Source organism: Schistocerca piceifrons, chromosome 4 (genome assembly GCF_021461385.2).
Source record: "Schistocerca piceifrons isolate TAMUIC-IGC-003096 chromosome 4, iqSchPice1.1, whole genome shotgun sequence".
Classification (NCBI taxonomy): Eukaryota; Metazoa; Arthropoda; class Insecta; order Orthoptera; family Acrididae; genus Schistocerca; species Schistocerca piceifrons.
Window position 1 is genome coordinate 151,200,899 of NC_060141.1, and position 17,381 is coordinate 151,218,279.

At 42.3% G+C, this 17,381-nt stretch overlaps 1 protein-coding gene across 2 annotated transcripts in view; it reads left to right on the forward strand.

The window, feature by feature from the left end:
- LOC124796309 (DNA mismatch repair protein Mlh3-like) overlaps positions 1-11,859 on the forward strand; it is a 177,787-nt gene extending 165,928 nt beyond the window's left edge. Inside the window, exon 10 of one of the 2 annotated variants that reach the window (XM_047260436.1) lies at positions 10,141-11,858. In XM_047260436.1, the coding sequence (XP_047116392.1) occupies positions 10,141-10,325 (185 nt within the window). In that variant the 3' untranslated portion in view covers positions 10,326-11,858. Of the gene's footprint in view, positions 1-10,140 lie in introns of both variants that reach the window. The other variant, XM_047260437.1, reaches the window with a different exon arrangement.
- The last annotated feature ends 5,522 nt before the right edge of the window (positions 11,860-17,381 follow it).

Genomic DNA, 17,381 nt, shown 5'->3' on the forward strand with positions numbered 1-17,381 from the left:
CTTTGTTTGTCCAACATTGTATGCAGGAGTTCAAACATTTTTATGCATTTCGGTACAGTTCAATACGAGCACCATTTGTAGCTTGACATATATCAAAACGAAACCTCACTTCTCACCATATGTCCATAAGCATGACAGAGATGGCCTCTACTGCAGCATAGATCCATTGTTTCAGATTACTAGGTCTTGAACCTTTACTCTGTGAACAATGTTCTTGATAAACACCTATGCACTGAAATACAGTGGAGTCAGATTGGAAGGCTGAGGGGGCCAGGCAATGGGTCCCCCCTTTTGATCCAATGCTCAGAAAGCATCTCATGGAGAAATGTGGTGATACTCTTCGTCCTCCTCCACTGAGAGCAGCAAATGGCGTGCCATGCCAGTCAGAAACCAGTGGTCAGCGAAGCTTCTGCTGGCCCATGTGTCACTATTGCTGCAGGTAAATCTTAGGTTGGCATCCTTTCTGGGAGCCATGCATCCCCACTGTCACTTGTCCCGGTTGTGTTCCTGCTTCAACGAAGCAGCATCTCCTGGCCGTGCCCTTGGCAGATCACCTTGCACAACGCCAAGTCAGTCATGTCATTAACTGCCATGCTTTACTGGAAAATCCATTAACCAGCTGGGTTTCACGGCAGTATTCAATTTCTGTGTTTCCTCACAGTTCGGCTAACATGAGAGGTTCTAACATGTCTCCTGCACATGGTCCTCAAACTGCATTTCCTTGAAGGATTTTTGTCATGGCTCAGCAAAGTCTAATGTCAGACACCCGTTTCATCACCCTCCGATATCAGCATCAGGATCACTAAGTGCAGGGGGGTGTGTGTTCGGTGCAGTGAGGTCTAGTAAGTGCCAGAAGTACCAGGTGACTTAATGTTTCACCCCAGGCCACTCTAATACCTCTTTACCACCAAGAGCATGCCTAGAAGTAAGTTTCTTTTTTGTGACTATGCTGAGTCTCTTCATTGCCAGGCGAGTCCATCTTTGTCCTGTTTGCCCCCCCTTTCCACTCCCTCTTCTCTCTCTCTTTCTCTCTTGCATGTACATATTATTCATATGAACATTGTTGCAATGAAACCTTGCAGTAACGTCTCCCCTTCTGTGCTTGTTTGTTTGAGTTTCCAGGTGTTGCTGCACCAAATAACGTAACCTGTGAATTGTTTTGCTCTGTTTCAGAGATTCTGTAATAAGCAAGGGCCGCTCTTAGTTCCAAAAACGCAAATTAATTATATTTTGCTGTAGTAGGTGGTCTTTAGGAATAAATATCAAGCAAACCACCTCACGTATTTTATGTTTTGTTAATTGTTATTTATTCTTGGCAAATTTGTGTAAGCCTGGAAACCTGCAAGTCTTTAAGAGCAAAGGAGGAAACATTAAGATGTTCCTTTGCTCCAAAACAAGTACTGAATCTTACTACCAAAACACACTGATTTTTACTTTACTCGTTTTACATACTCCATATGTTCATGAGAACAGTTAGTTTCTGTTATGTGTACAGGATACTTTCCACACACATTCCCACTCTCCACTTGTCACCCCTCCTCATCTACCCTCCACTCGTGGCCCCACCCTCAGAGTGCACCACTATTTTCCACCAGTGGCCCACCCTCAGCTTTCACCACCTCTCTCCACCCAACCCCTCGCACAACGCTCACTCCCATTGCTTACTGAGCAGGGTGCACATGCCACCATCTCCCCCCCCCCCCCCCCTCCACCTTTGTCACATATCCTCACTACTGTGAAGGTCACATCAGCTCCAACCAGCAGCCTCCCATTATTGCTCCTGACCCAACACCCACGAGCACTTTCGATGTTTCAGAAGTCTACACACGACTGTTAGAACTAAACAGCTTGGCTCAGATAACCAATGGAGTCACAGGTTGAGTGCCAGCCCACCCCATTGAAACTCCTCCTGGGCACATGGCCAACCATTTGCTGTCCTTCACTTGTAGTTTGCTTCAATTGAGGCAGTTTACACAGGGTGTTCTATCATGAGCGATGCAATGAAGTTCAGGATGGTCGTTGGCAACCTCAATCAGACCACCACTGCCCATATCTGGAATGTTATTTCACACCAACCCCTTCAGCCAGCTACACTAACCTAAAAGAGCACATCATTTCCTGCTTTGTGCCTTTAGATTTGCAACGAGCATGCAACATGTTATCATCTGAACAGCACAGCAACATCCATCCGTGTCACTGAATTACATCTGAGCACTTACCGAACCACACGTCCTCTCTTCTAAATTGTTGGCTTATGTGCCTTCATGCCCCTATACAAGCTCAAGTTGCCCTGGCCTCGCATACCCACCTTAACATTCAATGATGCAACTGTCTTGGTCGATAAACTGTTTGTGACTCTGAATTCCCTCCCTGCCATGGCTGTGATGTGTTCTGCTGGTAGCCACCAGCATGATGGCTACGTACCCACTGCCAGCGTGTGTGCACATCACGTCATTCGTGCCCCTTACAACTAACAACCCACCACCCAGCATGCAGGTCACTAAGCTCTGCCAGTTTCTACAGGGTTTGTATAAATAGTAATGAGACTGATTTTTGCTGATGCGACTGTACTTTACAGTGCGCGCTTGCCCGGGGGAGAATTGGTGATGGGTCTTGTCTGGCCGAAAATGCGGGCCATGTCAGTCGCCTGCGGGCTCTTGTCTCGGCAGTATCATGTGTTGAGTGGACACGTCGCAAAGTTGGCGGTCCTGGTGCAACATGATCGAGCAGTGTTACACCATCAAGTTTTGTGTGAAACTAGGAAAATTGGGTAGAGGAATGTTGGATATGTGTCGGCAAGCCTATGGTGGTGATTTCCTGTCAAAAGCCCAGGTTTTCAGGTGGGTTAAGAGATTTAAAGAGGGCCGGGACAGTGTTGAGGACGAGGACCACTCCGGATGCCCGTCAACCAGCAAAATTGACGAAAACATCGACCTTGTGCATGTTTTATTGAACACTGACCATCGCATGAGTGTCAGGATGATAGCAGACGACCTCAGGCTTGATAAAGTGACGGTGAACAACATCATCACCAAAGAATTGTTGATCAGGAAGATCTGTGCCAAGATGGTCCCAAAGATTTTGTCAGATGTTCAAAAGCAAGCATATGTGGACGCCTGGCAAGACAATATCCCGAGCCTTGAAGCTGATCCAGAATTTTTAGACAACGTTATCACCGAGATGAAACCTGGGTATTTCAGTATGACCTGGAGACAAAGCACATGAGTGCCATATGGCACACCGCAACGTCCCCACGTCAAAAAAAGGCTCACATATCAAATCGAAGGTGAAAGCCATGCTGATTGTGTTTTTCGACATCAGGGGTGTGGTTCATCATGAGTTTGTGCCCCATGCCAAACTGTCAGTGGTACTTTTTATTGCAAAGTCCTCAAGAGAATGAAAGCCAGGGTCCATCCTTGCTGATTATTGGAAGCCGCATCATGACTACGCGCTGAGTCATACCTGCTTCATGGTGGCCAGCTACCTGGCCAAGAAAGGGATTCCAACGATTCCCCATCCCCCCTAAAGTCCCAATGTGGCCCCACCAGACTTTTTTTGGTTCCCCAAACCAAAAACTTCCCTGAAAGGACACCATCATGGGACCCTGGAGGAGGTCCAAGCCGCCACAATGAGGGCTTTGAAGGCCATCCCAGACTAAGCTTTTGTGGCAGCATTTGAAGTGTGGAAATCTCACATGCAGGGGATTGTTGACTCTCAAGAGTCATACATTGAAGAGTCTTAAGTGGTTGTAGTGATATCTACAATAAATTTAGATTTACAAGCTCAGTCTCATTACTTTTTATACGAACCTTGTAATGTACTTGAGCTCCACAGTGGCAGCACTTACCACAAGTGATGCCTGCATACATCTCACCCTCTCACTGCCAGACACTGACTGCCCCACCTGCACAACAGTGGCACAGGCAAAATTAGCTTCCCCTGCTGGTGCAGTTCTAGCTGCTCTCCAATGACCATCAGAAACTTCCTGTAGCTTGCTGGTAGCACCAGAGGCTCAATAAGAATGCCACAAATGGTAAATGCTCCTACTCTTGGGCCCCAAACACCAGCAGGCACTGGCAAAAGGCACACCTGGTTGCTGTACTACATCAAAGTGCCTATTCGTCTGTGATTCGAATGATGCCAGTTCCTTGTTCCCCACAAACTACTCCAGAATCCCAGCCCTGCCTCTCCTCTCATCATCACTGGCTTCAACAACTCAGCTATCACTACTTAACGGGGTACATACCCACTCGCTTGACTTAGGATTTCACTGCATACTCCCAAGGATCTTCTTGGTCATGGATGTCACTGACCCCATTCTGGGTGTTGATTTTCTCAGCCATTACTGCATACTGGCTGTTGTAGTGAAGTGTCATTTAATCAACACCACCTCTGGCCAGTCCATCCTCTACAGTTCCTGTTCCACCATGTGTTTCACAACAAAACAGATGATGATTCCACACCAATACACTGAGCTCCTTGCAGAATAGAATTTCCCCTTCTCAACAAGCTGTGCCCCCCCCCCCTCCCCCCCTCCCAAGCATTTACCATGACACTATGCAATGACATTGGTTTCCTGCCCGCCGCCTTCCCCCTCATATGCTCTTTAATCCTATAGAACAAGGTTCAAGAGCTGCTCATCACCAGCATGCTTTGTCCTTCCAAAAGCCCTTGGGCCTCATATCTTCACCTTGCTCCCAAGAAGGATGGTTCCTGGTACCTGTTTAGTGGTTACCTAAACTGAATGCCCACACTATTCCTGAATGCTATCGCATTCCTCTGCAACACATTTACAACAGTGTCATATTTGGAGCAACTATCTTCAGTCTGTGCAAAGGTCTATGCCCAAATCCCAGTTTGCCCAGAGGACATTGAGAAAACAGCCATAATCACACTCTTCAGCTTATTGCAAATGCATTTATGACGTTTGGCCTCCCCACTGCAAACCTGGCAGTGATTTTTAGATGTCATATTCTGGGGCACACTGGGATGTTTTACCTGTTTGGATAATATACTCATCTACAGAAAGCTGGGGTGACTGTCATCATAGCAAAATTTGTCTTTTGGGCAGGCAAGCAAGGAACTTCTCAGATGCTCAATCTCTGCTGCTTGCTCACACCCCCTCCCTGAGAAGTTACAGGCAATTACAGACTTTCCATATCCTACCACCTTGAAAGGCCTCCTGTGTTTCATCAGCATGGTCAACTTTTCTGTTGATATCCCCACCCAAGAGCCCCTCACTATCACACTTCATGGTGATGAAAAACAAGATAACAAACTGGTTACTTGAACAGAGGCCATGATTGAAAGCTGTGAGAAAACAAAATGAGACCTCACCACTGTGGTGCTTTTGGCCCACCCCTAACTTGTTGCCCCTCTTGCAATAGCTGCAGACGCAAGCCATGTCACTATTGGAGCCACCCTCCAGCAACATGTGAACAATGTCTGGCAAATTATTGCCTTCTTTTCTTGCAAGCTCTCTGATACACAATGCTGCTGGGGTGCACATGACTGTGAGCTAATCGCAGCCCACGAAGCCATTCGATATTTTCTACCTTCAGCCAATGGACGTGTCTTTACCTCTTTATGGATCACCAACCTGTCTTGACTGATTTTTGAAGGAAAGACTTAGATCAGACCTCACCTCAACAGTTTAAGCTATGGAGCACATTGCACAATTCTCTACCGACATCTGGCATGTTTCTGGCATTGATAACACTGTGGCAGATTACCTTAGCTGTTGCTGCACCATCACCAAACCCATATAATGCCCAAAAAGGGTGACACATACCTCAACCCCTCCCTTCAGAATGCTGCCTTTGGCCTCAAACTGCAGCTAATACCTATATCTGGCTCTGACCATAAAATCTGGTGCGACATGCTCATAGAGCCTTCACAGCCTGACAGTTCTGGCAATTTTTCCCACCCCTTTCTCCCATCCGCCTTCCAAAAACATGCCTTTAACTGCATTCATGGCAATGCACACTTGCCATCTGCACATCTGTTGCCGTTATGAAACAACATTTTGTCTGGCCGGGCATTCAGTGTGACTGCAGTAACTGGGCTTGAACCTGTATACCGTGCTAGCCATCCAAGGTCAGCCAGCATGTACACACTCCTTTTGCAGCCTTACCTCTCACACAGCACCAGTTTGACATGTAACCTTGACAATGATGGCCTGCTATCCTCCTCCAGTGGCTGTCAGTACCTATTGACAGTTATCGACTGATTTGCACGCAGGCCATCCCCATCCCTGATGTTTCAGTCGAAACTGTGGCCGCAGCCTTCATTCAGACCTGACTGTCCCATTTTGGATGCATCCATGACCTCACTTCAGATCACAGGTGCCAATTCATCTCCACATGTTTCACTTTCTGGCAAACGCCCGCAGTTCCAATATGAAGTGTAGTACCAGCTGTCATTCTGCTGCTAATGGCGTGGTGTAATGATTCTGCCACACACTTCAAACCACACTCGGGTGTTATTTTTCTGAATGGCTTGCCGCCTTGCCCCTTGTGCTTCTTGGCCTGTGGGCTCCCACCCAAAGCCAACCTAGGAACTTCTGCCACTGATCTAGTATGTGGACAACCACTCGTCGTCTCTGCCGATTTTATAGAAGCAGCCCCACTTCCTCCTGACAGCATCATCCCATGTCTCGTGCAACAGTTCCAAGGCTTCATGTCCCAGCTGCAACCAGCACTTCTGCAGCATTACAGTGAACACTGCACCTTTGTTCACCATGACCTTGCAGCATGCTCCCACATCATGCTTTGGATGGATGCATACCAGCCACCTCACTGCCTGCAATACATGGCCTCACAACTGTTTTTGCAATGTGGGGAGAAGACATTGTCCCTCTGTCTGAACTCAATGTTGTCCATCTGTTGCAACAATCGTCTCTATAGACTGGCTCAAGCTGGCCTATATTATGGAGACAACTACATCCAGTGAGCACAGCACCATCAAGGTAGAGTTGCCTCCACCTACCACCAGCCCTTGTCACAGTGCCATCAACACCACCTCTGACACAATGTGCCACAGACCAGTGCCACGTTTCATGTTGGCACTCAGTTTGCATATTTCCTCGCAGCATGGAAAATGTATGAGGTTCTGCCACATCTCCTGCACTCCGTCCTCAAGCTGTGTTTCCTCGAAGAATTTTTTCCATGGTTCTGCAAAATCTGGTGCCACATTCCCAGTTTGTTCCCCTATATCAACACCTGAATTGTTAAGTGCAGTGAAGGTTGTTCAGTGCGGTGAGGTCTACTGAGTGCCACAAGTACCAGATGATTTTTATTACAGTTTTATCCCCTGCTGCTCTGGTATCTCATTACCACCAAGTGCACCCAGAGGCGAGTTTCTTTTGTTTGACTGGGTCTCTTCACCATCAGGTGGGTCCATCTTTGTCCTGTTGCCCCTCCCTCCCCTGCCCCCTTTCTCTTTTGCGTGTACATATTTCACCTGTATGAACGTTGTTGCAATGATGCCTTGCAGTAACATCTCCCCTTCAGTGTTGGTTTGTTTGAATTTCCAGTTGTTGTCACTCCAAGTAATGTAGCCTGTGAATTACTTTGCTGTGTTTCAAAGATTCTGTTATGAGTGAGGGCTCCTCATAACTCTGAAAATGCAAATTCATTATATTTAGTTGTAATGGTAGTCTTTAGAATCAGTAGCATGCAAACCAGCTCACATGTCTGTAATGTTTGTTTATTAATATCAAATTTGTATAAGCCTGGAAACTTGCCTGATACTTGGATTTACGTGTGGGAGGATCTTCATTCCATTCTCTTCTTGCACACTGCTGAACACATGTAACAGATTTTAACACTGCTAAATATAGCGTATGTTGCACCTTTCATTGTGGTGTTCACATGTTTGACTGCCAAGATATGTCTGCCTGCTGCTCAATAAACATTTCCATGAATGCGTGCACATGTGCCTTGTATGACTCACCACAGTTCATGAAACGGCGACCATCAGGAGATTGCGTATTTACCTAAAGATATAAAACATTGAGGTCTTTCATTATCAGAATTTTGTTGTGTATACTTCTAGCCTGAACACCCTGTATTAAACAACATTACTTTACCTGTACGTAGACAGCTGATAGTGTTTTATGTAAAGGTACGTAAATCTCTTGTTTTAAGTATTAAAAGAAAGCAGCTGCTGAGTGTACAGAGTGCGTTCCATAAGTAATGTGACTAATTTTTTTCTGATGCAACAGTACACCACAACGTGTTGTAACTGGCTGGGCTAAGTGGAGGGGGGTGTTAGCTTCAAAACGTTCTTTGTCTCATTTGGCTGTGAGCTACCAGAGAGTCAGGACGTGCATTTCTGTCAACCCCATTTTGAGTTTATGTAATGCGGCACAATGGATCATTCTGTAGAGCAACAGTACTCTATCAAATTTTCCATTAAACTTAGGAAGTCTGCCACCGAAACGTTTCCATTACTTCATCATGCCTATGGGAATGATTGCTTGTCCAAATCACAGGTTTTCTGATGGCACAAGTCATTCATGGAGGTCCGTGAGGAGATCACCGACGAACCTCGCAGTGGACGGCCATCAACCGCACAGTCGACAAAAATGTGACGTGTGTGCGCGATTGTTTGAACTCTGACAGACAGCTAAGCCTTCAATTGATAGCACAAACTCTAAACATGTCAAAAACTACGGTTTTCTGCATTGTGACCAAAGATTTAAACATGAGAAAGGTGTGTGCCAAACTCATCCCAAAAATGTTGAGCAACAAACAAGCACATGCAAGTGCTTTGGTGCCGAGAAGTGTTGGAAATGTGTGAAAATGATCCTCATTTTTTTAAACTCAGTTATCACTGGTGATTAGTCATGGATTTTTGAGAACGACAAAAAGGCAGAGTTCAGAGTGGCACACCTCACTGTCGCCTCATCCCAAGAAGGCATGTATGAGCAAGTCCAGGATCAAAACCATACTCATTGTCTTCTTTGATGTCAGAGGCATTGTTCCCCACGAATTCATACCTACTGGGACTACAGTGAACTCAGCTTTCTACTTGGAAGTGCTCAAAAGACTGAAAAGGAGGGCCTCGTGCTGCCGAAGTGACATTAAGGACATGTGGAAAGTTCACCATGACAACGCGCCGAGTCACAGCGCCTTCATTGTAAATGACTTCCTGGCCAGGACCAAGACCCCATTGGTTTCCCTGCCTATCTACAGTCCTAACCTGGGCCCCGCTGACATTTTTTTTGTTTCCTCGGTTAAAAGGAGCCATGAAATGAAAACATTGGGACATAATTGAAAGCATCCAGGCGCATGTTACATCAGCTCTGAAGGGCATTCCGGAAAAGTCATTCCAGGATGCCTTCCCGGCATGGAAACACCGCCTCCAGAAGTGTATCGACACAAGAGGGTGCTATTTTGAAAATATTTGATTATTTGTATGAATATATTCAATAAATGATTTTTTATGAATTTGGTCACATTACTTATGGAATGCACCTTGTAAAAGGAGGAGCAGTGACTTTTTTCAAAGTAGTTGCTTTCCTCCTAATATAAATGTGTGCGTACAAAGTACTGTAGAAGTAATTTCCATAATTATAAGTGTTAGTTGATTAGCATTAGTTATAGTTTGTTGTTACTATACATTACAGAAATAGCTGTCAATGGTTATTTTTGCCTGTTAATGTATAATTTAGTTCATTCCATATTCCTGAAGGTTCTCCTTCATGATTCAGTTGATGGAATGAGATGTGTGAGTGAGTGAGTGAATGAATAAATAAATAGTCGGTCCAGATTCACCAATGAATGTTTCCCTCACCAACAGCAGATAATTGTTTCACTTACTGAACTCAGACATGCTGTATTTTGCACAGATCTTATGGATGTCACCAGTAGTGCTGCTGCTCTCTTGTTCACATTCATTCCATAATTGTGCAGCACACCTGAGATTTTAATACATAATTTATTTTTGTGTAGATGTATTTATTATCTGTGAGATCCAAGCAATAATTTCAATGCTGCTCTCTCAAATACACAATGTTAGCTGTAATTTCGTAGTTATAGTCTTTTTTATTTTGTGCCAGAATGAATTGTGTAATGTAATAAATTGCAAACAACTTGATTTTAAGATAAGCAACATTTGATTCCTAATGTGTTACAGGTGCAATCAAGTTTGGCGAAGAGTTGGCACTTGAGGAATGTAAAACTTTAATTAAAAATCTTGCAAAGTGTGACCAGCCCTTCATGTGTGCTCATGGTCGCCCTACATTTGGTGTTATATTTGACTTGGAGCAAATTAACAAAACAGTAAAAGTAGCTGTTAATAAACTTGGGTTAAAGACCTAGCGAGAGTCTTCAGTGCTGGAGAGAAAGTGTTTGATTTGCTGTCATGCTACTATTGAGGTAATTAGTTGTGTGAATGAGACACAAAGATAATTTCCTACAGGAATAGTTTTATCAAGAAATGGAACATTTTTTAATTATGCATTATCTCATGAATGAGGCGAAGAGTAGCTGCTGTATTATTTCTGCCAAGAACTTACAAAAGTGATCAGCATAAAAATGTTTTTAAAATATTATGCAAGTAAACTGCAGCAGACAGAAATTGGGTTTGTGAAAGAGACTACAATCCATCTGCTGGCAGCACCTGGTACCTGCAAACGAAAAACAGTAAAGAATGAGTACATCATACAGAAACAGTAAAGAATGAGTTCATCATACAGAAACAGGAGAGAGAAGTAGAAGACTGTAAAGATTTATTAATGGAAAGTACTTAGACCATGAAGAATTTACAAAATGAGAAAGAGCGTGCTACAAAGTTCGTCAATTTGAGCAAAATCCACACATATTTCCACATGCATAATGATCAGTTTTCCAACTGCGATGTCAAAGATTGTATACACTGCCACATATGGCATCATTTGTTTCATGAAGAAATCGTATTTTACTGGGGTATTGTTATAATATGTGGTACCAATCCTTAACAATGATACAATTATTTCTATTTGATTTTTAGCTGTTATTAGCTAAACATGTGATATGTGAATTTAAAACAAATTTATGAGCTTCTTTCATCTGCTCATATTCTGCTGAAGAATCCAAGCCAGGAATGCAGTGATAGCTAATGAACTTGAGTTAGTCAGCAAAGAAGAAGCTGACAGTTCAACTGTTGATAGCAGACTAGCTAAGAGTAATTCACCATTCCAGTATTTCACAGCTGGAATAATATTTGTCAGTGAAAAATAAATCTCAACTAAATAAGAAGAAAAGAAGGGTTAATGATTGGTTGGATTACAACAGGTAAATAATATGGATATTTCCAGAAGTAAATAATGTCAATGATGATGACATAGCAGCTACGGTAGCAGGCCCAGAGGTAAAACTGAACAAAGTTGATTGCCAGATTTTTTTAACAACAGCTTCCTTCATTTTCAAAAACAATACCCACAGATAGGAATTCTCTGATTGCCAGGCTTCAGATCAATATTCATAACTATTGTTTCCCCTCCTACTCTCTCCAGCACCTATATCTCCTCCTCCTCCTCCTCCTCCTCCTCCATGCTTATTCCATTTACCCTAGACTTGGCTCTAGCAATTTATACATGAGAAACAGATGGGTCTAAAAAAATAACAGTCACAAATTAAAATTTCATATATTTTTAGATCTAATATGCCACAAAAGTTGCAGAATGTCAGCTTTGTTACATTAATTTAAAGGAGAATTTATAAGCAAATCTGAGTCAGATGTAACATTCTGCAGCTTTAAAAGAGCCTATTTTTTTTCCAAAGTACCTTTTAGAAGCGATAAGTGAAAAAAATTTTATTGGAATTTTTAAAGTATTTATTTACTATATTTCTTTGCAAAATATTATGCCTGAAATAAATATTCCAAGTTTTCATTCTGTGAGTTTCTCTATGTGCCTGCAAGATATTACAATCAATGTTCATGAATGAGTTTGCTATTTATTTTTGTTATGTCAATATATTTTATGTTTATTTTTGGTCAAAATGTTACCTAGTATTCAATAAAACCTTTATTGTTATTATTATTATTGTTGTTGTTGTTGTTTTGATTTAAGCTTGAATACCGGCAAACTTTCCCCTTAGCCTATTACTCTTCTATCCTGGTGTTACGAATGTTTTTCTATTCCTGAGCACAGTTTTCTCTGTTTTCCAGATACACTTTTACTGCTGTTAGTGACTGGAGAGAATCTGTTGTTGTGATAAGCATTATGTGCTAATCCCCAAGATGAGTGTCATTAAAGTCAACTTGTAACTGTTCAGTGTCTTTACTAACCAGTCGTCTGCCGCCGGTAGCTGAATGGTCAGCGTGATGGATTGTCAATCCTCTGGGCCTGGGTTCAATTCCCATCTGGGTTGGGGAATTTTCTCTGCCCAGGGACTGGATGTTGTGCTGTCCTCATCATCATCCTATCATCCTCATCGACTTCAGGTCGCCGAAGTGGCGTCAAATTGAAAGACCGGCACCCGGCTAATGGTCTGCCCGATGGGGAGGGGGGGCTGTAGCCATACAATTAAATTAAATTAAAACTAGCCAGTCAACTTGACGTAAGTCACTTTCCTTCTATATAAAGTGCCAAAGATTGTTGACATGAGTCTCCAGTTGCCAATCTTGTCTAGATGACTACACAAGATTTGCAGCATCTTTTATCGTTGTTGTTGTAATGTACTCTACTTGTTGGTCTACATCTGCATTTCTACTCTCCAATTCACACTTAAGTGATTGGCAGAGAACTGCTTTCAGACTGTTTCTCAACAATTCCAGTCTCAAATACCTCATGGGAAAAAAATGAACCTCCCATGGAAACTTTTTTTTGCTATGCCAACTTGCTTATCAGAAGCAATGACACTCTCTTCCACATTTTGTGATAATACAAAACAAGTTGCCCTCCTTTGAACTTTTTTTTATGTCCTGCATCAAGAATTCCATACCAGTGCAGCAGTACTCCAGAAGAGGATGGACAAGTTTGGCATAGGCAGTCACTTTAGTAGATTTGCTGTACCTTCTACGTGTTCTGCCAATAAAATGCAGTTTTTGGTTCACTTGCTTCACAACATTATCTGGCTGATAATTCCAATTTAAGTTGTTCATAATTTTATTTCATGGGTGTTTAATTGAGATGACAACATTTAAATTTGTATGATTTATCATGTAACTGAAATTTGACTGAATTTTTTTAGTACTCATATGGAGGACCTCACACTTTTTATTGTTTAGGTTAAATTATCACTTTTCTCTGCAAATATTTTTGCAAATCAAATGAAACTGTAGAGTTCCAGAGACCTTTTCAAGTCTCAAACATCTATGATGTATATATGCAGACGGAAGCAATGAATGAAAATTTGTAACAAGGCTGGGTTATTGATTCTTATTGACCTCCTGATGAGTTTAAGAGATGGTAAATGACAGCATCACTTGCAAACAATCAGGAGGGCTGCTCAGGTGGCCTCCTAAATCATTTGTATAGATTGAGAACAGCAGAAAGCCTATAACATTTCCTTGGGGAACCCCAAATATCAGATCTTTCTGACAGGAAATCATGAATCCAGTCACACAACTGAGACAATACTCCATAGTCATGCAGTTTGATTAGAAGACACGTGTGAGAAATGGTGTAAAAAGCCTACAGGAAATCTAGAAGTATGGAATTCATTTGATATCTCCTGTTGATAGCACTCATTACTTACTGTGAATAAAGAGTCAGTTGTTTTTCACAAGAACAGTATTTTCTGAATCCGTGTTGGTTATTTGTCAATAGATAATTTTCTTTTAGGTATTTCATAATGTTCGAACAAATTATATGTTCCAAATTCCTACAGCAAATTGATGTCACTGATATGGATTTATAATTCTGTGGATTACTTCTATATCTTACTTCTGTTCTTTGATGAGGCCCAGATTTTTCACTGATTCTTTCGATCATTTAATTTTGGTTTCCTGAGTTGGTTCCTTCTGGCCCTGTTCAGGCATTCTGAGGCATATAGTACTGAAGGTCTGATGATGTCTAGTGTTGGAGTTTTTGGTTAAGGGAAAGATATTTAGAGCCATGAGGGTTCCTACAGAGATAGTGGGCTTTCTCCAGTTATGTGTACTGTTAGAATGTTCAGCAGCATACCCTGTCAGCAGCACATTCTCATCCATGGCATTTGACTCTGTTGGTGGTGGTTATCCTCAAATTGAGGCACCCACTGTATGCTCTTCACTCAGTGAAAACTTAAAAAGCCCATTGTCACCACAATTGTCCTATTTTACAATTACTCACCATCTTATCACACCGAAATACACTGCTATTGTTTGTTTTGCCCTTTCTGCATTTGGCTATCTTGCAAAAGACCAGTACTTAGTCTGACAATGTCCCAAACATGTGTCTCGTCTTAACCTCTCCCTCTCTCTCTCCCTCTCCCTCTCCGTCACCCTCTCCCTCTCGCTCTCCGTCACCCTCTCCCTCTCCCCCTCCCCCTCCCCCTCCCCCTCCCTATCCCTATCCCTATCCCTCTCCCCCAACATGGCAGTTGTGTCTAATTCTGTGTATCAACTTTGTAAATCTGCCCTCAGATTGCATAGAAAGAAGTTGGGTTTTAAATCTACATGTAACCTTGACTCAAGTGCCTTGCTAATTAATACAACATTGAGACTGATGCAGCATGTAAATTACCTGGATTAAGAGATTAAGTGAAAAAAAAACATAGAATGAAGCAGAAAGATTATACAGTAATGTAGAGTTATCAGTGTAAAAATATTTATAGCTGAAAAACATGTAGACCAGATCCACAGTATGTGGTAATGATTCAATTTCATGCCAGCTGAGCTTAATATTGTGTGTGATTTCTTTTACAGTGCCCACTATTATGTTGTTGGAGATACAGCAGAGAGCTGTATGACTTTGAAATGAACCGGACTGTTATCAAGCTTGATCTCCTCAAAGAGGATACTGTTCTACATGTACATCTAAATCCATACTCTGCAAACCACTGGGAAGTGTATGGTACAGGGTACTTCCCATTGTACAATTATTAGGGCCTCTTTCTTTTACATTCATGTTATGGAGCATGTGAAAAGTGATTGTTTAAACATCTATGTGCATGCTGCACTTAATCTAATCTTGTCCTCGAAACGCCTGCTGGAGTGATATGTAGGATCTTGTAGTATATTCCTAGACTCGTCATTTAAAGCCATACGTAGGCTTTCTGGGGACATTTTGTGTCTATGTTCGGATGTCCACAAGTTCAGTTTATTCAGCACCTCTGTGACACTCTGCCTGGGTCAAACAAATCTGTGACCATTTGTGGCGCCCTTCTCTGTATGTGTTCAATATCCCCTGTAAATCCTATTTGGTATGGCCCCCACACACTTATATTCTTGGATGGATTGCCCGAGTGATTTGTAAGCAGTGTCCTTTGTAGACTACCAAGTGAGGTGGCGCAGTGGTTAGGACATTGGACTCGCATTCGGGAGGATGACGGTTCAATCTCATGTCCGGCCATCCTGGTTTAAGTTTCCCATGATTTCCCTAAATCACTTCAGGTAAATTGCCAAATTGCCTTCCTTTGAAAGGACATGACCAACTTCCTTCCCCATCATTCCCTAGTCTGATGAGACTTATGACCTTGCTGTCTGGTCTCCTCCCCCCAAACTAACGAACCAACCAACCAACCTTTGTAGACTAATTGCATATCCGTAGCATTCTACCAGTAAACCGAAGTCTGCCACTTTCCTTACCAACAACTGAGCCTATTTCTATTTGATATTCCTACAAATTGTTACACCAAGGTATTTGTATTACTTCAGCAATCCAGCTGTGACTCGTTTCATTTTGTAAAGACCACAATTTTACATTTTCGAACGTTTAAAGCAAGTTGCCAATCCTTATACATCCTTGAAATCTTATCAAGACCTGACAGAATACTTGTGTGGCTTTTGCCAAACAATACTTCATTAGAGATAACTGCATAATCTGCAAAAAGTCTGAGATTATATTAAAATCATATGTGAGGTTATTAGTGTACAACATGAACAGTAAGGGTTCCAACACACTTCCCTAAGGCACACCTGAAATGCCTCCTACATTTGTTGATGACTCACACACATATTGCTTGATACCCTGAGGTCATGTGAGAAAAGTGGGAGTTGGGATTCCCATGGTCAATATTTTTGGAATCTGCGCTAACTGGCATAGAGGAGGTCATTGTGTTTGAGATGCCTTATTATGTTTGAGCTCAGAATATGTTCTAAGATTCAGCAACAAATGAATGTCAAGGATATTGGACAGTAATTTTGTAGATCACTTCTGCTACCTTCCCTGTAGATGGCTGTAGCCTGAGCTTTCCTCCTACTACGGGGAACAGTTTTTTGTTTGGGGAATCTACAGTACGTAATAGTCAATAGAGGGGCTAAGATAGCCAGGTATTCAGTATTGAATTTGATAGGGGTACCATCAGGCCATGGAATTTTTCTCAATTTGATGGATTTCAGCTGTTTCTCAGCACCACTGACACTGAAATCTACATCACTCATCTTTTTAGTGAAGCAAGAATTAAATGGAGGCAAAACCACTTTATTTTCATTTGTGAAGGAGCATTTGAAAACTGAGTTCAGTGATTCTGCTTTTGCTTTGCTACCCAAAATTTCAGTCCCTTTCATGTTCATGAGTGTCTGGACACTTACTTTTGCATTACTAACAGCCTTTATATATGACCAGACTTTCTCTGGGTTTTGAATGAGATCCTTCAATAATATTACACTATGGGGACTGTTGAAGGCTACACACATTGCTCTCTCAACAGCCAGACATGTGTCATTCAGTGTCTTCCTCTCTGTAGCCCTATGATTTGGTTTATTATGCAGTATTCTCTGTTTCTTTGGAAGTTTCTTTACAAGTGACTGTAAACCATGGAGGATCCCTCCCATTATGAATTGTTCTAGTATGTACTTACCCGTCAAGTGCATGGTGAACTACTATTCTAACCCTGAGCCACAATCCTTCTACATGCTCTTCTGCTGAACTAAATGTTTCAAGTTCTTTATTGAGATATGATGCTACTGCCTCTTTATCTAGTTTGCTAGAGCAGTGGGAGATCAAATGGTTTTTCTGCTATGATGGATGACAAACTGCTCACAAGAATAGTACCATCACCTGCTGTGAATGATCGTGACTAGAGGAAGGAATGTGCAAAGAATACACAAGTTGTGGATAACTAATAACTAGGAGTGACAATTCAATGATTGTCTGTAAAAGTGCTAACAGTCCAAACTGCAACAACTGCTGTCACTCAAGCTAACAAGGATGCACTCTTACAGCATTCTGCCAGTCTTTATGGATACAAATCGTAGGTGATATAACACCAAGATGAACACTTTGTTCTCATGCTTTAACAACAATT